The sequence below is a fragment of the Dipodomys merriami genome, unplaced genomic scaffold (assembly GCF_024711535.1).
Source record: "Dipodomys merriami isolate MVZ:Mamm:240054 unplaced genomic scaffold, mDipMer1.0.p SCAF_45, whole genome shotgun sequence".
Taxonomy (NCBI): domain Eukaryota; kingdom Metazoa; phylum Chordata; class Mammalia; order Rodentia; family Heteromyidae; genus Dipodomys; species Dipodomys merriami.
Genome location: NW_027206013.1, coordinates 3359405 through 3379130, shown reverse-complemented (window position 1 = coordinate 3379130; position 19726 = coordinate 3359405). Strand labels below are relative to the sequence as shown.

At 57.8% G+C, this 19726-nt stretch overlaps 2 protein-coding genes across 3 annotated transcripts; one reads left to right on the top strand and one right to left on the bottom strand.

Moving 5' to 3' along the window:
* Window positions 1-462: 462 nt before the first annotated feature.
* On the top strand, window positions 463-2801 carry Ccdc188 (coiled-coil domain containing 188). The gene is made up of 9 exons (XM_069994379.1): window positions 463-1070; window positions 1178-1282; window positions 1372-1476; window positions 1551-1607; window positions 1691-1750; window positions 1879-1943; window positions 2069-2126; window positions 2389-2438; window positions 2523-2801. Exons 1-9 carry the CDS (start codon window positions 534-536, stop codon window positions 2707-2709), a joined length of 1224 nt encoding a protein of 407 aa, XP_069850480.1. The 5' UTR covers window positions 463-533; the 3' UTR covers window positions 2710-2801.
* A 560-nt stretch (window positions 2802-3361) lies between these two features.
* On the bottom strand, window positions 3362-18943 carry Zdhhc8 (zinc finger DHHC-type palmitoyltransferase 8). 2 transcript variants are annotated; one of them, XM_069994377.1, is made up of 11 exons: window positions 18252-18943; window positions 11349-11470; window positions 11031-11188; window positions 10768-10940; window positions 10456-10558; window positions 10062-10153; window positions 9748-9889; window positions 9366-9486; window positions 9174-9283; window positions 6977-7977; window positions 3362-4337 (listed from the first exon to the last, which is right to left on the bottom strand). In XM_069994377.1, the coding sequence occupies exons 1-11, from the start codon at window positions 18353-18355 to the stop codon at window positions 4127-4129; spliced, it is 2337 nt and encodes a 778-aa protein (XP_069850478.1). In that variant the 5' UTR covers window positions 18356-18943; the 3' UTR covers window positions 3362-4126. The 2 variants fall into 2 exon arrangements, with proteins under 2 accessions (XP_069850478.1, XP_069850479.1); XM_069994378.1 differs by lacking the exon at window positions 3362-4337 and adding an exon at window positions 4344-5986 and having other exon boundaries at window positions 18252-18941.
* Window positions 18944-19726: the final 783 nt, after the last annotated feature.

Here is a 19726-nt window from a genome sequence, read left to right as displayed (position 1 = left end):
TCATACTTGGTTTCTTGTTTGCAAAGAATGTTCCTCCACAGCAGGGCTCCAGTGGCTCATGCCTGTAATCTTACCTACTCAGGAGACTGAGAGTTGAGGATCGAAGTTCAAAGCCAACCTGGGCATGAGACACTTTATCTCCAATGAATCACCCAAAAAGCCATACGTGAGGCTACGGCTAAAGCACTAAAGAGCTATTCTTGAGCCAAAAAAAAAGCTAAAGAACAGTGCTCTGACCCTGAGTTGAAGCCCCAAGATACACACATACATATTCCCCACCCCACCCCCTCTCAGAAAAGAAAGGAAGGAAGGGGGAGAGATGGGGACATGGTTAAAGGGGCTCAGGGTCAGTGAGGCGGGAGGGGCCTGCCTCTCACCCCAGCCCCTCCCATTGTGACCTCCCCAGCTGCACTCAGGCCTTTATGACCATCCCCACCAGAGTGGGCTTGTGAGCCAGCGAGACATCCAAACTGCCCTCAAAGAGAGTGGCAAATCAGCCAGGCTGCAGCCTGGATTGGGGGTCACAGGGAGAAATGGAGGGGCCAAAATCACTGGGTCCCTGTGTCTACTCCCACCCTCAACGTCCCCCAGCCCCAGCCTCGAACAGCCATGGAGGATGCGTGGACCAGCCATGCCAGGGATGTGTAAGGTGGCCCCGCCTGCTCCCCATTCCCTCTGTTCAATCAGTGGAGACTGCAAGGCCTTTCCCAGCTCCAGGGGCCAATGGTGGGGGCTCCAGGGTGGGGTTCAAAGGATCAGAGGTCTTTCTCGCAAAAGAAGAAGGAGAGAGGCAGCAGCAGAGAGGGAGAGAGCTGTCAGGGCCGAGACAAGGAGAGGCAGAGACGGGGTTGGGGAGGGGCTGTCCTCCACACTCAGAGCGAGAACAGGAGGCCCCTAGGCATGGGGGACCTTCCAACTTAGGACCCAGACCTGCCCCATGCCCACCACCCCTACCACCTGGAGGAGGGACCCCAGCCTTGTCCAGGTCAGGCTCCTCAAAGCACCAGAATGGACCGCTGGAAGCTGCAGAACAATCCTTCCGCCAGTTGGCACAAGAGAACCATAGCTTGGTGAGTACCCCCAGATGGGCTCCAGGTTGCTCCCTTCGCCCCAGCCTGTTTCTAGCCTGACAATAGTTCCTGAGAGGTGGGCCCATTTCTCTGCCTCCCAACCCCAGAAAAGGCAGAACCAAGATCTTCGCGAGCAGCTGGGGGCTCTCCTGGCGCCAGGGCCCCAGTTCCTGCCCCTGTGTACACACTCCAGCTGCACAGCTCTGACCTGGGTAAGTCACTGCCTGCCACGCTGGGCCCCCACATAACTACACACACTCAAGGCACAGCCTTGAGCTGATTTGAGGAGCTCTCCCAACAGTCTCCAGAAGCAATCAGCCCCCGGTCCCTGGAAGAGAGGGGACCTGTGCAGCTAGTACGGCAGGAGCTCTGTCGGGGTGAAGAGGCTTTTGTACAGCAGTCCCAGGTGGGCCTTGGTGGAAGGCGCTGGGCCTGGGATCGGGGTTCCTTGTGCCCATACTAAACCTCCTCCCCACACAGAATGAACTGCAACAGATTCGACTGTCCTTTGAGAGGAAGAAGATGGCTATTACTGAGGTGCCCACCTGGCCTGGGGGTGGGACAGGGGAGCCTCTAATGGGTCCTGCTTCTCCAATATGACCCAGCCTCCCTGCTGCCAGGTGTGGGATGGTGTGGCTGAAGTACACATGGCCCTGAACAATCAGGCCACCGGACTCCTGGTAGGTCCCCCCAAAATTGATACCCAGGAGGCCAAGGGGGCAGGGCAGGAGGGGTGGCGGCAGTGAGAGGTGGGAGGAGGACAGGGTGGTCGAGGTGGAGGTGTTATCTTACATCCCTCTGCCCACAGAACCTCAAGAAGGACATTCGGGGTGTGCTAGATCAGATGGAGGACATTCAGCTAGAGATTCTGGGGTGATGTGGGGACCTGAGGCCGGGATGAGCCAGGAGGGATGGTGTGGGCCCAACCCCCCCTCCCAGTTGCCATACCACCAGACTAAGGATGAGGGTTATCTGGTTCTGATTGTGTGGTTCCCCAGGGAGAGGGCCCAGTGCCGCTCTCAGGCCAGGAAGGAGCAGCAAAAAGCATGCACAGCGGTGAGCCCACACCCCACACCCCTTCCAGGCTGGAGACCTAGCCTTTATCTGGGGGCATTGCCAGGGGGATGCAGGTGAATGGACTCCAGAGAGGAGGCCCCCAGAGACAGAGCCCCCAAAGAGGGCAGTGGATACAGAAAGCTCTCCCTGGGAATCAGGGATATGGGTATGGCTAGAATCCCTGGGTACCCCAGAAGCAAGAGTCTCCACCCTCTGCCGTGGCCCTCAGGGAAAGTCTCTGACGCAGCCCCCTCCCCAACAGAAAAAGAGACCGAAGCTGGGATGTTCCGAGGGTGTCAAGGGCCAGATCTGGTAGGTCGCCTTGCAGGCAGAGCCCAGTCTCCCCTGGACCGTCCCTGCGGGCACCCCCTGTCCCCTGACCACCACCACCCGCAGGCTGCTGGCCCTGAGGCTGCTGCTGGGCGCCCTGCTGGCCTGCACTGCTGCTTACGTGTACGTGGTGGACCCCACACCCTTCGAGGGGCTGGTACCGCCCTTGCTGAGCAGAGCTGCTGTCTGGAAACTCCGGGCCCTGCTGGGTCCCTTCCTGCACCTCGAAGTGGATGACTTCCTGCCGTTCTAGGCCGGAGGCCCAGTAGCACCACAGCCCCAGCGAGGAAGAGGCCAAGTGGACGGCGCTGTCCCAGGTGCCCAGTGGCTCTGCCCGCCCTTGCCCACAGCACTGCTGCACACCATCCCCGCCAGGAGCTGCGGAGAAGGGTGGAAGTGGGGTCTGTCCTGAGGGCTGGGCCTACAGCTGGACATATAGTCATGACAGCTTGGCATTTGAAATTGTTTCCATGGAAACGAGGAGAGGGGAGAGGTTTTGATGCTGTTAATACCATGATTTGATCTGGGGTGGAGGGGGGGGGTCTCTCAGGGTGGGACCCCATCTCAGCCCCAACATTCAGCTGGCTTTCCTGAATCTAGCTTTCCCTATCTGTCTGGCATGAATAGCGCTCTGAAACGGGCCCCTGAGGGTATCAAAAGAGGCTTTCCTTGGAAAGTAAGGTGCAGAGTCCTTCATTCTCACCCCCAGGACCAACCTTTCCCAGGGACCTTGGGACCCTGAATTAGCTAACTCACTGACCTCACGACCCTCACATATCCTGCTCTGTACCTTTGCCACCCACCTGGGCTGTCTCCACCCAGGGTCCCTGTCCAGTCCAGCCTCCTGCCACAGCCCAAGGCTCAAACAAGCCCCCCCTCCGACCCCATGGACAGAGCAATGGAAGTAAACACCAAAAATTTTATTGGGGAAATTAAATTGAGGGAAGGGGGTACCTTTTGGAATAGAGAAAAGCATTGTGGCTTTCTTGTCCCGAAACGAGAGAAATAAAGAGTTGCTGCTCAGGGTGGACCCTGGGACAGGGGCCCTGTGCAGGAGAGAGGGCTGGCAGGACTCTGCCCTGCTCTGTCCTGGGGCATTCAGGGTTGGCAGGCCCAGCCCTTTGAGCTAGGCCTTGTCCTGGATGCAAACAGCTCAGGTGGAGCCAGAGCAGGGCAGAGGCAGGGATAGGAGCCGGTGGGCAGACAAAGGGCAGAGCTGGCTGGGCAGGTCAGGCTCATCCTACTGGCTGACAGCTCCAGGAAGTTAAGGCATCTGTTCATGTGCTGGGGACAGGTTTGGGGGAGTGCAGTAACCTGCAGGGGTGACCTGAGGCCCCCATCCCCGCTCTGCCCACAGAGGCCTGGGCTCCCCAGGAAGAAGTGGCTTAATTTAAAGTGCTAAGAGGGGAAGGAAGGCTGGAGCAAGAATCCTGCTGGTCCCAACAACTCTAGGGCCACCCCAAATGGGGGCATTGGAGCCCTGCAGCAGGTGGGGGACTTCCTGAGGTCTCTTGGACACAGGGTCACAGGCCCTGGCAGGGGGGGGTCAGTCAAGATGTGGCTGGTGGAGAGGGGACCCCCTCAGCCTCAACCCAGGGTCCAAAGCAGTCTGGTTTCCTGGGTCTCAGCTGGGCTGTACAGGGTCCCAGAGCTGCCTACTTGGCATCCCACTAGGGCCCTGAGAGGCTGGGGAAGAGGCTGGACGCAGCCGAATGCAGACGGCACATGGTCCCGCGAGGGGGTGCCCCAGCAGCTTGGTTCCAAGGGGCCCGCAGTGACGGGCGGTCCTCAGGACGGCCAAGGTGGCACAGGTGCAGGCCAGGGGTCCCCCTGGGCTGGCCACGCCACCCCCATCCATGGCTACAGGTGCCAATTCGCCCTCTGTGGGCCGCGGCGTCCGTGAGAGAGAAGCAGAAAAGTGGAGGTCAGGGTGGGAGTGGGGTAGGGTTGTGGGACCTAAGGCTCAGGACACATCTGAAACACCCCCTCCCTGAGCCACCCATGCCCACCCCAGCCTCCCAGATCCTGCCCAAGCTGTCCAAGCCCTGCCATATCCCAGTCATTACAGCAATTTCCTACAGGGCCCCTAGCCAGCTGGAGGTCCCATGTCATACCCTGGTATCCTGGGGACCGCTTGGGGCAGCTGCAGCCTCAGTCTTTCCCTAAACACTTAACTGCCAAGAGCCCCTTATACTCACCAGCTGAAGACCCACCACCAGCCCCCACTGCCCGAGTCCTCTCCCTGAAGAATGCACTACCCCGTGCCAGTCTATCCACCCTGCCTGAGACCCTCCCTCTGCTCCCTGGGGCCCTGGACCCCACAGCCCTGGCCTTGCCCAAGGAAAGGAAAGTGACTCTTTTTCTTTTTTTAATAAAATTATAGATATATAGATGTAAATATAAAAACATAAAACAGACACAACGCAAGCAGACGCTGCCATGTGCTTACTCAGGTCCCTGACGTGAGGGGGCGCACTGACCCCCTCCCCGATGTGCTTTCCGCATGGCACTGGCCGGGGCAGGGCCAGGGCCTTTGAATGCCTTGGGGGTGTGAGGATTCTCCAGTTTGGCAGGGAGGGCCTGAGGGCTTGAGAAGGGGCTCCAGGTCTCTCCATCCCCCGGGGGGCAGCCATAGGGCACCCATGCCTGCTCCCACCTGCCACCCATGGCCTCCCACAAGAGCATAAAAGCAGAAGTTAAGGCTTCGATGAAATGGACAGCATTGGCCGAGCGCTAACACATGGCACAGCAGCACAGCACACAGACACGGGGACACAAACCCAGCGGCCGGGCAAGACTGGACACCATGGAGCTAGGACTCCTGCCATAGTTGGATGTCTGTCTGTCTACCCATCTGTCATAACCCAGAGCAGGTAAGGGCTACACCCCCTGCAGAAGCATCGACCTTGCCAAACTACAAGCTTCCAGCCAGATCAGTGAAAGGCAATGCATTAGGAACAGCTGGGACAGCAGGGTGTCAGAGGTTCAGATCTGTAAGGGGGAGTGGTGGATCATGGAGCTGTGGGTCTGGGGAGAGACAAGGGTGGGGTGATGGGTGGCAGAGTTGAGCTTGGCTGATGGAGGAAGCAGTCGGGGTCCCCCGTCAGTGCGCCAGCAGTGGCACGGACCCATAGCCTCGCCTGGGAACCTGTGTGTCCCATGAGCAGATGAGTGGGTGGCTAGGTCCAGGGCATAGAAACAAGCTTGTGGAGGCAGGGCGCGCTCTCCTGCTGATGCATCCACACCAGGCGTGGGCAGCCTCATCTCCCTGGGGCAGAGAAGTCGGTGGGGATGGGGGAAGCAGCCGTGGGGCTTCTGATCCCCGGGGGCGCCATGGTGAATGAGTGGCAGTCCGTTCTCACACGGAGATCTCGTACGTAGTCCCACCCACGCCGGACACCTTCTTAACCAGCGTGTGCCGGGCAGGGCTGGCGGAGGGCCCCACGGGGCCAGCAGCAGGCCCCAGGCGGGCCAGGCCTGGGGACTGCCCATTAAGCTTACTTGGGGGGGTCTTCAGCTGAGGGTGGTCCCTGCATTAAAATAAGCACATATACACGTGCCCACAGTGAACACAAGATGGTGGGCAACAGGACGCACACAGACGTGGATGGGAGCCCTGTGTCCTGGATCCCGGGCAGTCCCTGCTGTCATCGGACAGATGTGTCCTCACCACTGTCATCTTCCTGGGACCCTCAATCCCCCTCAGCTGATACTGGCAGAGCCCTAAGGTACTGCTTTGTCCTATTCCATCCTGATGTCCTGAGCTGGGAAGCCCAAAGATGACCCTGCATGGTACATTTTTTAAGGAAAATAAAGGGCTTCCATCCTGCCTTCTGACCTGGCCAGCACTGACTAAGAGGGAGGGGCTCCTTTATTCCCTTGGCTGCCCCTTCCTTGACTCCCCCCCCACTCCAAAAAAAAATTGAAGAGAGTATAGGGTGGGGAAGCCTTACTCAAGAGCCATACCATTTGCAGCTGTGCCCCCGGACCCCTTTGTGGCCAAGTAACCCGGACAGAGATCCCTGCTGAAGCTTTATGACTGTACTCGGTGGCTGGGGCCTGATTGGGGCAGAGCCGTGACAATGCCACATCCTATTCATGAGCTCAGCTCTCCCACTTGGACCTGGCCTGTGAGTAGCCGGTTACCAGCCCACCCCATCCATAAGCAGGAGGGAGGCCCCTACTTCCTGGGACTCTGTATGGTAGATTTTTTTCATTAAGATGTTGCCCTCAGCCCCAGCCTCCTGAAGTAGCATACAGTCAGATGTCCAAAGGAGGCCTACATTTCATATGGAACCAACTCCCAAGGAAGATACCCCAAGGCCCTTTTATGTGCTCTGCCTCTCCCATACTTAGTGTACCCAGAGGCAGATCACCCCTATCCAGGGCAACTAGGGGCCCTCAGGGCAGGATAAGGCTCACTTCCCCACTCTGTCCCCATAACCATAGGTCTTCAGGACAAGAGATGGCTGGTTGGCTGTCCTGCACAGGGAGGCCCACCCATACCAACAAGCACCCACCTTTGCACAGCCAGCGAGGGTGGCCGTTCCGGGAGGTCCGTGTGGATGAAGGCGACAGCTTTGGGACCCGAGTAAGGGGGCGAGCAGGGAGTGCCTGGTGGGGAGGGCAGACCCTGGCGTGCAGGTGACCTGTGTGAGCCACTGCCCGGCCGAGGCCCTGGGGCATTGTTGTTGGCCTGGTCAGCCTGCAGGGAGGAAGAGGATGTCCGAGGTGCTCGGCTCACAGAGCTGGACAGAGAGGACAGTGATGTCTGCAGGGCAGGGTTGCGGGCACCACCAAAGCCAGGCCCAGACACCAGGTCATCTCTGGAGCCATAGCGCAGCACTGAGCCACGGGGACCCTCCGACAGCACACTGGCCTGCTGTAGGCTGTAGGAGCTGGGCGTGTCATAGACTCCAGAGTCGCCAAAAAGAGAGTCAGCCTGGGAGCGCAGCAGCCGCTCTCGCTCTTCCCTGTCCTTGCGCTCCTGGATGGAGGCCATGATGGTCCGCGACAGGTTGTCATAGCGCACAGGAGAGGGCTCCCGAGGCCGGGGTCCCAGCACGGGACTGAAGCTACGGGGTGGGGGCCGCGGTGGGTCACCCGCCACCCCAGGGTGCAGGTAGGGTGAGTGATAGCCAGCCATGCTGACAGAGGGGTGTGCCGGGCAGGCGTGGCCACTGGGAGAGCCAGGGTTAAGCAGACTGTCATAGGACAGGCTGCCATTTCGGTTGGGCAATGCGTGGGGTGCAAAGAGGCCATGGTGGGGCGTAGGGGGCCCACCCTCAGAGCGCAGGGGTTGCAGGGCCACATGATCCCCACCCCTCCGGCTGGCAGCCTTGAGACTCAGGGAGCGCAAAGCACCCGAGAAGGCATCAGTGGCGCTGAGAGGTGGGGACGGTGGATAGGCAGAGTGTAGGCCACCAGGCCCAAGGTCTGGGAGGTCCAGGCTGGGCTCAGACACCAAGTCTAGGCTGTGAGTGCTGTCGTCTGCCAGGGTCAGGGAATCAGGGCCTGTGACCTGTGGGTAAACAAGCCACTTTTGCTTTACCCACCACTCTGCCTGCAAGCCACCCTGGGCTCTGTGCCCACATGGAGACTATAATTCCAGGCACATCCTCCATGGCAGCAGCCCTAGCTGATACTAGTTCCTGTGTCCTGACCATGCACCTCTCTCCCCACTATGGAAGGAAACTAGGGAATCCAGAGGCAATGGAAGGCTGTGAGGGGCCTGACCCACATTCCCTGGGAGGGGCCTAGGCCAACACAAAGATCCAGGTCAGAGCTGGCTGCTACACATCCCCAGGGCTGCAATCCTGGACTGTACCTCGCCCAGGGTCCACCTGCTCAGGGCAGCCACAGTCACAGGCAGTGACTGTGATTGGAGGGGATAGGGATTTGCTACTCAGACTGAGTGGGACCACAGAAATCACACAACCCAAAGGAGGTGAGGACACACATGACCTGGATATGCATGTCAGGTCTGGGAAGGAGTAATGTGGAGAAGGTGCCTAGAACCCCTGTTCCCAGCCAGTGGTAACTCTCACAGTGGGACAGGCCTACTACTGCATGCCTACTGAGACCAGACCTTTTGCCAGGAGGCCCAGACTACTATCCTGTCCAGTGTCCCCTGGGGTAAATGTAGCAGGACATGGATTCTCAGGAGAAAGGATCCCTAGTGGTGAAGCTGGTCTAGATGCATGGGGTCGAGCTATAGTCCTGCCTCTCAGGGTGGCCCTCCATGAGGGATAGCATCACTGGGAATACTTGGGACTCCGGATCATTCCACTAACCAGAGCCTCTACCTGCTCCATAGATATGAACAACTGAATACTGAACTTGGGGAAAATAAATGTGCTTTCTCAAATCTCCAATCCCAAATGCTTCCCATGGGCCTTACAGAGTGAGTAAGAGTGGGATTTTAGGCACTCTATGCATGCACTGTTGGGAATGCAGCTGCCCACATGGCCTATGAGTAATGCCAGCCAAAGGACCGAGATGCTAAGCTGAGACCACTAGAACCAGCCCCTCCCAGAATACCTTACCTCGTTCCCCTCTAACTAACCCTAGCTCAGAATGTCTACAGTGTGGGGCGCTGCAGGTGTGCACATGGCCCTCTGTGACCCAGGTGGGGCCTTCGCCAAGGTACAGGTCATGGGCAGGCCATCCTGAGGGGCAGGCCTTTCAGAGAGGGGGGGAAGGGAGAAATGGCCTTACCTGCTCACTAGGCCCACAGAAAGGTGGCTTAGGACCAGTGGGGAAGGCAGGACGGAACTTGTACATGGCAGGTGTTGGCGGGTTGGTCCTCTGCACTGATAGGGCACTCTCTGGGGAGAGAGACCACTATCAGAGTAGGGTCTAATGCAGGTTAATCCATGTCCCTCTCCCAGTGTGGCTATACCAGCTCACCAGCGCTGCCAGGTCTTGGGGTCTTCAGGTCTCCTCCAAAGGTGTTGGCCTCTATCTTGGGAGGCAGTGGTGGTCCGAGGTCCAGTGGCTTCTCATCCAGGTGGTCCAGGCTGCCTTTGGACTGGGAGGGGTGGGGTTAGTGGTGGGTGGGGCTTGGACAAGGGGTAGCACTTAACTGAGGCTTTCTTCCTGTAGCCCTGGGACCCCTACAGAGAATTTGCCCACTAATCCCTCCCCTTCCACCTCTTCTGGGCCTTCACCATCCAGATGGGGGAACCCAGCATGGCATCTCTGCCCCTCAGCTAGCCTCTCCAGTCTGCCTGTTTCCCTGCTCCAAGGGTCTGACTCCCATCCCTTCTCCCATTCCAGCCCAGGCCCCCACCTTGCTTCGGCCCAGGCCTGCCTTCAGCCCATTGTCACTAAGCTTGACCTTGAGAGGTGCAGCTCGCTCCAGGAGCTCAGGCCGAAGGAAGGGTGGCTTCAGGCTCAGGGAGAGCGGCAGCCGGGGTGGCTCCACCACGTACCTGTGCCAGGGGCAGGGGGGTCAGCGGCCAAGCGACCTGGCTGTGAACACACACCAAGGGCAGGGCCAGCCCCACCTGGCAAGAGTAGAGAGGGACCAGGCTGAGGGTCCGAGGCTGCCCACCCCACACCCGGCATAGGCCCCCTTGCCCCCCTGCCTAGGCCGGGCCTCACCGGGGCGCCAGGGGGCTGCATAGCACGTGCTCCACGTTCCCATAGCAGCCTCTGGTGAAGGGGTTCACACCCCCGCGGAACTTCCCAGTCACCTGTGGACACGGGACCCCTCAGCCAGTCTGGCCACCCAGGGTCCAAGTCAGGGCAGGCAGGGAGACAGGCAGAGACATCTGGGGGTCCTCAGAAGTGGTCCTCCTGGGAGGCAGCTTGGGGCAGAGTCAGCCCTGCGGGGAGCTGCACCATTCCCAAGCCCTAAGTTGGTGGCTGCAATGTCCACCAGTCAGAAGTGCAGGGGATAGGGCAGGCATGGTCCCACCTTGAGCCCCTCCTCTCCCAGCTGCACAAACCACCTCATAAAAGGTTCCCAAGGCTCAGTTCTGGGCAGGATCTGCACCTGTTCGTTGGTGGTGCGCCCCCGAGTGACCAGCACCACATGGAAGCCAGTGAGGCCGATGACAGGGATGAAGAAGAGGCCGGCCACACACATGACAGCCATGCTGGCACGTTAAGGCCACTGGCAACAGGCAAGGAGCAAGTACCCGGGGACAAATATCTCCCCTGCCCACCAAGAGATATCCACCCTCTCCCCCCAGGAGCCATCTCCCACCCAGCAGCTGACTGGTCCCTAAGAACCTCAGTTTCCCCTGCAACACATGTTATCGGCCCATGCTGCCTTTGGGGTGGGGCATAAAGGGATCAAGGATACGTGATGGTGGTGTGGGCAGCTCCCAGCCCCTCAGCGTGGTTCAGCACGTAGACCAGCCCAAAGGCCACGACACCCACCATGTGTGCACTGAGTGAGAGCAGGAACAGGAAGAAGTAGCGGTAGTTGCGACGCCCGATGCAGTTGTTGACCCAGGGGCAGTGATGGTCAAAGTCCTGGGCAGAAGCAGTCCATCAGGACATGTGACAGACAGGGACAGGTAGAGGGCCTGGGTAGAGGGGTATGGGGGGCAGCTGGACAGTCACCTCTACGCAGTTGTCACAGACGCTGCAGTGTGAGCAGCGTGGTGGTCGGTAGAAGTGGCACGTGGCACACCACTTCATGCGGACCTGGATTCCCCTCACGTCTACATTCTTGTACAGTGGGGCCCGGAAGTCATCCTCCTTGTCCTCGTCTTCATCCGCTGCAGATCAAAAGCCAGGCAGGGAGTCAAGGATGCAGGAAGACTTTCTAGCCAGAGAGCCTCTCACCCATCCCTGCTCAGCCCATCCACTGGGAACCCCCACATCTCTTCCACATTAGCTGCTCATCCACTACTGCAGCCCTGTAGCACAGGGCCCTACCTCGGGGGAAGACGCCAGGGTCCATGAAGGTAGCCATGCTGAAGTTGGCAAGGACAAAGAGGAAGATGATGCCATTGTAAACAGGAATGGCTGGGGACACGGCTCTTGTCAACCATGGGCACCTGCAATGGACAGTGGGGCAGAGAGCTGGTTGTGAGGGTTATGGCGCGGAGGCGAGGGGCAGAGCCCTGATGCATGGTCACCTGCATGCAGCTGTGCCCACCAGGAGGCCAGCAGGAGGCCATCGCTGCCATGGCAGCTTGGCTCAACCACTGGAGGCTTCTCACATGCCAGCTCTGAGACCCCCACCACCCTCCCTCTGGACTATCTCAAACATAATTCAGTTGAGGAAACAGGCTCAGAGAAGCCCATCAGCCTGGGTCATACCACTTGGGAAGACTGGCTCAAACCAAAGCCATGAAAGTCCTCCCAGCTCAGTTACAACTTTCCTAGTTCCCCTGCCCTGGGGAGGGGGGCACAGACAGGAAGTGAGTACTCAGGATGGCAAATCAGCCTACAATGTCCACATGCTACTATGGACAGAGGCTGGCGACCTGCTAGGAAGCTGGGGTTAGACCTAGGCCTCACCCTGGCCCCTCACCTGGGTCAACAAATGCAAGAAGGGTACCACCCACAAATATACACTTCCTTAGGATAGTGGCTCTGGCCCAGACAGCCCCTTCTTTTTGCCTTCCAGATGGCAGCAAAGAAAGCTTAGAGATGCTGGAAAAGCACAAGGCTCCTACCCCTTTCCATCTCTTTGTCACCCCACAGTACTTGCTTGGCTCCAAGTTCGCCTCCTCTTCCGGGAAGCCTTCCAGGACTCCTGGCTCCCCTCACACCTCTCTGGAAGGGCCTTGCACATCTCTCTGCAGAATGTCTGCCCCAGCCCTCACAGATCCTATCTAGAATGCCCTCCATGGAAACCAGCCAATCCCCAAGCCCCTAGCCTCAATCTTGCAGCGTGTCCAAGTCCACCCATTGGCCTCAGTCTCGATCTCTCCTGCTGTGACAAGAGGAGGGGCCTGAAAGAGGCTCACTCCCCTCCTGACACTCAGACCCTCTGTGGAGTCAGGCAGGTGGAGATCCCCCACAGCTGCCCTGGACCGTGGGGATGGCGTGAGGGTGACCACCCGCAGGGTGTGTAGAGGCCCATGGCTGCCCGCCACCCCAGTGCACACTGTCCATGCCAGGCACCCACGCCTGCCTTGGCCAGGAGCCAGCCCTGCCGCCCCAGCAACCACCTCCATGGCAGCAGAACTATTTTTAGTGGAAAGCAAGAGGCTATTTAAAGACTGCTTCCCACGGCAGCATCCTCCGTGGGGCCGAGAGCCGTGTTGCCCCTTCCTCTGCTTCTGGGCTATTAGGAATGCACATCATAAGGACACAGGCTGTGACTGTGACCTCAGGGGTCCCTCAGCCAGGAGGACCTTCCTCAGCCACCCCTCACCCTAGCAGCCTCACAGGCCTTCCTTTCCCATTCTCCACCTCACCCGGCATACAGATGACCTCCAATCCAACAGCCTCCAGCAGCCCCACTGGAACCCTAAGACAGGACCACTCCCTAAATGCTGGTGAGGACAGGCAAGGGCAAGACACATCGTGCAAAAACCAGCTTAGCCTCTCCTTCAGGGGGAGGGGAGACCCCTCCAACGCCATTTGGGCAGAATGAACAAGCTCTTGACAGTGCTTCTCGGAAAGGACTGGCTACAAAATTGGTGCAAATAAAAATGTAGACCCCCTTGTTAAAGAATTGAGAATTTCAAGATAGTAACAGATAAGCATTAAATCCTAGAAACAGCTGCTCTAGGAAAGGAAGAGGCAAGGAGTCCTGGGACTGGCTAGAAATGGGGGCAGGCAGACACATAGACATGGATAGCGAGATGCTCGCTAAGGGTTGGAGGACATGTGTTGAGGGTATCCTTGGGCTCTGTCCTTGCATCCACAGAGCCAATTTTGCATGCACCTGGCACTTGATTCTCCTAGCCATGCAGAGGGGGGTGACTGCTATGTTCCTGTTTATAGACAAGGAGACAAAGATCAGAGGTCTTGGAGCTTGCTTGCATCTGAGCAAGGCTCAGAACCTAGCTCCTAGCCCTCACTTGGACTGGCCTCAGCTTTTACCTGTGAGGTGGGAACAATAACTAGAGCTCCCTGCCAGGGAGCAGGCTGTACTAATGGTGCCCTCCTTAAGCCTCAATATCCCTGCCAGGCCAAGTGGACTCAGAAGGCCTGAATGAGATGCCCAGGAACCAGTAGGGGCAGTGCCATGCCATGTTTGAAAATTTACACTGACAGAGCAGCAATTGCACTGAGATTCTAGGTAGCCCATGATGGGTTTGTACTGCCTACTGGAGGGCCTGGGAGGCCAGGGGCTTAGCTGGGTGTCAGGAAGGCCTGAGTTTCTCTAACTGGGACCTGAGTCCCTGCTCTCCCAACCATCTCCAGCCATTGATGCTTGTACTGGGCCCAGGAGCAGTCCTCTCCCATCTCTCCCAGGTGCCATTGAGGGACCTTCTGGCCTAGATCCCTCCTAAGGGGGACAGGCCCACCAGACTCAGAAAGCTTGTGAGCTAAGTCAGGGAGGAAGAACACACACAGGCTCAAACACACAGGAAAACACACATGTAAACATGCCCCAAGGTATGTCTGTACATATGCAGGCCTCAGCACAGTTAAATATGTAGACATGAAAGCACAGGTGCATGAACACACACAAACACATCCACATGTCAGAGACACATGCATGCAGGAAGACATATGAAGGAACATATGCATACCACACAAGCATGCTTGCACATGTGTTCATGCACAGAGACGTACACATAGTCACATGTGAATACACACATGTCCAGATATACCCTTCCTCCTACTTTCCCTGGCCCTGTCTAGCCCCGGACTGGCTGGCCATTGCAGGTACCCATGCAAGCCCCTCTGCCTCTCTGAGCTTCCCACTGCCCCATGGATAGCACAAACAGGAGGCACCCCTGCATCCTGTACTCCAGAAGGCTCCTCTACCTGTGAGGAACAGGACTCCATTCCAGCCTAGGCCTACAGGATGGGCCCACCCTGCCTGCCCTACCTTGAGGGAAAAGGGTCATGAAGAGACAGACAGGCTTCAGGCCCATTCTTGGGTGGAGCATCATGTGGCCTGTAGTGAACAGGGCAGGGGCTACCACTTCCCTAAGACATTCTCCTAGCTGATTCAAGTGGTGCTGCGAGCCAAGAGGGTCTGAGGGCCCTGCTCTGAGGCCAAGAGCACTCCTCCAGCTCCAGCCATGTCTTCTGAGCCACAGGGACATGGCTGGGACATAAGCCACCACTGTGGGCTCCACCCAGGGTGGAGGTCCCAACAGAGAGACACCGCCCAGAGATGGGGAGGGGGGACTGGTTTTGGGGACAGAATGTCTGCCACAGCTAAATGTGGAATGGAAAATTTTAACTAAGATGTTTTCATTTAAATCAGATTCTTCGTTAACACTGTTTGCATTTGAGAATAACTCTGGCCCATGGGGGTATCCAGGACCCCCAGGTCAGCAGCCACTCTGCCCTGCCATTCCAGATAGGGCCTTTGGACTGTGAAACAGCTGTACCCATCTATACAGTCCCTATAGACACTTGGGGAGATGGAAAGTGAGGCGCAAGAGGCCAGGGATTCCCCAGGTCATATCAGTGCATCATGCCAAGGCAGTCACACTGAACTTCTTCTACCCCTCAGACTTCTGCTCCAGAGGCCCTAGTTGTAGCTTCTTTTACCTAGGCCTATGTGGCTGGGTGGTCCCCAGGCCTGAACTGTTAGCTGAGCTGGGCCTCCAAGCATGGAAAGGGCTCAGACCCATCTGGGGGACCAGCCATACCATCCCAGATGCTACAAACAGAGACAAGATGGCCTAACCCCGCTCTGGGATTACCAGTCAGTCCCAGCCTTCAGTAGGGTAAGTTCCTTGTCTCTCTGAAAATTAGCTCTAGGGAAAGTCAGGGCAGAGGCAGGGCCCAAAGGCCTTGGAACTCCTCCCAGTACCTGACCCAGCCTGGCATTATAACACTTCAAAAAGGGTTTCTATGGCCCTGGGGGCTGGAGAATGGGGTGGGGGGTGCATAAATGCTATCAAGAACCCAGGAAGGCTTCTTGAAGGAGGGCTTTGCCATGCACCCTGTCCTCAGAGGTTGCACCCCACATTTGGGCATCCTTCCCAACCTTTCTTAAGGAGATCCCCTGCCATCCTGACAGCCCTGCCTCTTTTGTGAGCATGGTCCCTGATCCTTCAGGCCTTAGGTTCAACTGTCCACTTGGTGTGTGAAAGGAATCTGCCCTAGATGGGGGGTACTCATATTCACTGAATTCAAAGTGGAGACCCCAGGACCGCTAATCATTTAGAAAAATCCAAGGAACAAAGAAGCCACACCTGAAGTAGGCCCCAAGGGCAGGGTAGGAAGTGGCTCCCCTTTTGGGGTCCTGTCTGAGGTGTTTGGGCCTGGACCTAGACACATGACTGGACGGTGGCACTGAGGGAACAAGAAAAACATCCTGAGGAGGACACCCAACCAACGTGACCCACCTGAACCCCCACCTACCCAGAATTGACACAGCCCACCACCTTCTCAGAAACAGAGCCATCTGGAGGAGCCTAACAGACCAGGAAAGGGCAGGCTAGGGTCCCAGGCTTCCACCACACATGGGATCTTAGAGCACTCTTGAGTTCCCATTATATCGGGGTATAAACCCCACCTTCTCCCAGGCCAGCTGAGGTCAGATCAGGCCACACACAGGCTGAGGCGCTGTGCCCAAAAGGAACCCCACACCTAAACAGGGCCACTGTCCATGATTCCAGAACCCAGTTTCAGTTAAAAAGGGAGCCAAGCCGAGTATGTGGCTCACTATAATCCTAGTACGCAGAAGACTGAGATCTAAGAATTGAAGTTCAAAGCCAACCCAGTCAAGAAAGTCTATGAGACTCTTACCTCTGATTAACTACCAACATACCAGAAATCGTACTGTGGCTCAAAGTGGTTAGAGCACTAGCCTTAAGCATAAAAGCTCAGGGACAGTGCCCATGTCCTGGGTTCAAGCCTCAGTACTGGCATGCATTAGTGCGCATGCACACGCCACACACACACACACACACACACACACACACACACACACACACACACACACACACACACACACACACACACACACAAACTCGAAATCAAGTTCACAGGAGTAATCTTATAATTCATAGGTGAGTGACCCACAAATGTAAGCCAACATGTGACCCAGGTAATACAGAGGTGACACCAGGGTGCTAAGGACCCTAGAGAAGATAAAAGGGCCACATTTTCCCTTGCAGTTCTCAAGTTCTCCATAGAAAATACACCTTAGTTTTAAAGTTTGGAGACACTGAACAGCATAGCACCTGAACCCAGGATGTCTACCCTCACTCAGCTGGGCCCATTCCCCCAAGAAGCGCTAATAAAGACAGGAGCAGGTGGCCTATAATCTTAGCTACTCATGAGGCTGAGATCTGAGGATCAAGGTTGGAAGCCAAGTCCAAGAGATTTTTATCTGCAATTAATTAGCAAAGTTGGAAGTGGAGGTGTGGCCCAAGTAGTAGAGCACTAGCCTTGAGCATAAAAGCTAAAAGGCAGTGTTCAGACCTGAGTTCAAGCCCTAATAACAGCATTAAAAAAAAAAGAAGGGAAGTGGGGGGGCCTGGCTCCCTAATCCCCACCACCACCGCCCACCCCTCTCTGCCCCACAGTCAGCAACATCTGAGTGACAAGAACACGTTGGCTCTCTAGAGCTAGAAATAAGCCCGTCCACACAGGCCTTTTTTAAACCCACTTTTGGCAGCCTGCAACTACCCCACCCCAGCCTCCAGGTAGGGGCTCTCAAGCTTCTACAGGCACCTAATTCAGCCTCACCACACATATACATGTGTGTGCGTGCACACACATGCACACGCACGCACACACACACAGACACACAGCACTCTCCTACAACATCCCCCAACCCCTCCAGCTCCTAGAAGGTGAAAGGGCGCCAGGATGGCTTCTCTGCCCACTCAGGTTCTCTTACACTCAGGGACTTCCCTCCCTGGGGACAGATGGTCATCAGTCTGGCTGTATTAGACCCCTTATTAGAATTTGTGGAAAGGGTAAAAGATCAGTAATCCTCACAAGTGAAGCCTAAAGTCCTCTGATTTTTTAAGAATCTCTAGAGTGACTCTGTGACCACGGAAAGATCAGCAGGTCACTCTGGCTAGTAAGACAGCCCATGCAAAGAAGCTGAGACTACACAGGCCGGTCTCTAAGGTCTTGGCCGCCCCCACAGCCAGCCCACTGCAGTACAAATGTCTGTCCCTGGTCCAGCCCAGCGTGGCTTTCTTGAACTCTGATAACCATTGGGGTCTTGAGAGCTGCCAAGGGGAGGGCAGAGGGCCAGCCAGGGCAAGGGTGGCCAATGACTGTGGGACAAGCATGTGGCAAACAAGCCAGACCACACCTACGCAGGAACAACTTTGTCTCTGGCCTGGGGCTTCCAGCTGGGAGGCCACCCAAGACTCTCCCACGGCTGCAGGCAAGAAGTGCAGATGGGTGACCCACGTCCCCTCCTGATCTTGTGTGAGGGAAGAGTTGCGGCCACACCCAGGGCCTGCCAGGCACACTCAGAGGCGTTCAGCCAGCACAAGACTCAGTTGTCCCAGGTACCCCAGGACCAATGCATACTGGGCCTCGGCCCCTCAACCAGTATAGGGGCTCTCCAAGCTGCGGCCAGCGCCCCGCCCCGCCTGCCCCACCCCTGCCCCTCCCAGTCCATCGGGCCGCTGCCCCTGACCCCCCCCCCCACCTCACCCCCGGAAACGGCGACCCGCTGCCCCTCTCTGCGCCCCCAGAGCCCCGGACGCGGCACCGACTCACGTGAACACGAAGAAGAGGGTGCTGGAGCCGACCAGCAGCGCGGCCGCCGTGGCCACCGGGATGTACTTGGCGGGTTTGAGGCGCGTCCCGGGGCTGCGGGGCATCCTGGGCGCCGCGCCGCCGCATCCCTCCCCGGGGCCGGGCGGGCGGGGCCGGCCGGGGTCGGGCCGGGGTCGGGCGGGCCGGACGCGGCGCGGGATCCGCGGCGGCGGCGGCGGCGGCGGCGGCGGCAGCGGCGGCGGCGGAGAAGGAAATCCCACCCCACGGGCGGCGGCGGCGGCGCGCTGATGTCAGCGCTCCCCTTAAGGTGGACCGGGCTGCTGGGGGGCCGCGGTGGGGCGGGCCGGCTCCCGTCCTCTCCGTACGGTGTGCGCGGCCGCTGGCCTGGAGCACCTGCCCTCCTATGCCCTCGACCCTCGGAGGGGCGGAGCCACTCCTGGCTTGGGGTGTCTGGGGCGGGCGGCTCTCGGAGGCCGCCGCGCAGCCGACGCACCCTGCAGGCCTCTCAGGTCCGGTTGGCACCGCGGGAAAAGCCAAGACCCCTGGTCCCAGCTCGCTGGCCTCGACGCGGGTCTTCTCCTTGGCCAATATGCACAGATCTTTTGCTAAACCGCTCCAGCACCGAGCGCGTCCCAGGGTAGGCCGATGGATGGCCTCTGCTTCATGGTATTCCAGGGCCGGGCCAAACCCCTCTTTCAGAAGCCTCAGGAGGGTGGAGGTGGGGGTGGTCACCATGCAGAGCCATTGTGGTTACCAACCCTACCCACCTCGCAGCCACACTCGTCTCTGGTCAGAGACCCTTGGGTCCCTCTACATCCTGTCCCAGGCTGCAGGCTAGAGAGCGTTTGTAGGTGAGAGAGACAGGGGGCAGCGCTCCCCTTTCCCCCCAGGACAGGTAAACATCGGGAAGAGCCAGCACTACTGGCGCTGGAGGCCTGGTGCACAGGCTCCCCTTTTCTCCCCCCATACCCCGGGGTATCCCACTAGCCAGTTCTGCTGCACTACTGCTTAAGGTGGACTGGCATCTGAGAACATCAGAGGGTGCCTGAGATGTTGGCAGGCTACTGGACACCTGCACTTAGCCTCCCCTGGCAGAGCAGCCTCAGATGAAAGCAATCTGACAAGCACCATTGCAATCCCAGCAAAGGCCTCCCTCAGTTGTGGCTCTTCCAACACCCTAGTACCCTCCAGTCTGAAACCTGACCCAATGGAGCTCATCCCACAAGGATGTTGGGGATGGGACACAGGTTTCTTCTTCCCCCACCTGTTTCTGCACAGTAGCCACCTCCTCCCTGGCATACCTCCTCTATAAGCTTGGTCTGAAGGTCCATCTTTATTCTGTGAAGCATCCAGCTAACTTCTCAGGTAGACAGGCTGTGAGCTGTTAAGTAACCCAACTCCGGGGTTCTTAATGCATAGTTATCCAACAGCAGGAATAATGATGGGTTTTCTCCCAAACTTGTCTTCCCACTCTG

Bases quoted from the DNA above. Each gene is read 5' to 3' on its own strand.
- Zdhhc8 (XM_069994377.1), bottom strand. From the start codon at position 18,355: ATGCCCCGCAGCCCCGGGACGCGCCTCAAACCCGCCAAGTACATCCCG. The intron at 11,471-18,251 runs GTGAGTCGGTGC...TGTCCATTGCAG, and splicing joins ACCCTCTTCTTCGTGTTCAC to GTGCCCATGGTTGACAAGAG. The intron at 4,338-6,976 runs GTGGGTGCTTGT...CGCGGCCCACAG, and splicing joins CCCTCGCTGGCTGTGCAAAG to AGGGCGAATTGGCACCTGTA.
- Ccdc188 (XM_069994379.1), top strand. From the start codon at position 534: ATGGAGGGGCCAAAATCACTGGGTCCCTGTGTCTACTCCCACCCTCAA. The intron at 1,608-1,690 runs GTGCCCACCTGG...CCCTGCTGCCAG, and splicing joins AGAAGATGGCTATTACTGAG to GTGTGGGATGGTGTGGCTGA. The intron at 1,944-2,068 runs GTGATGTGGGGA...GTGGTTCCCCAG, and splicing joins ATTCAGCTAGAGATTCTGGG to GGAGAGGGCCCAGTGCCGCT.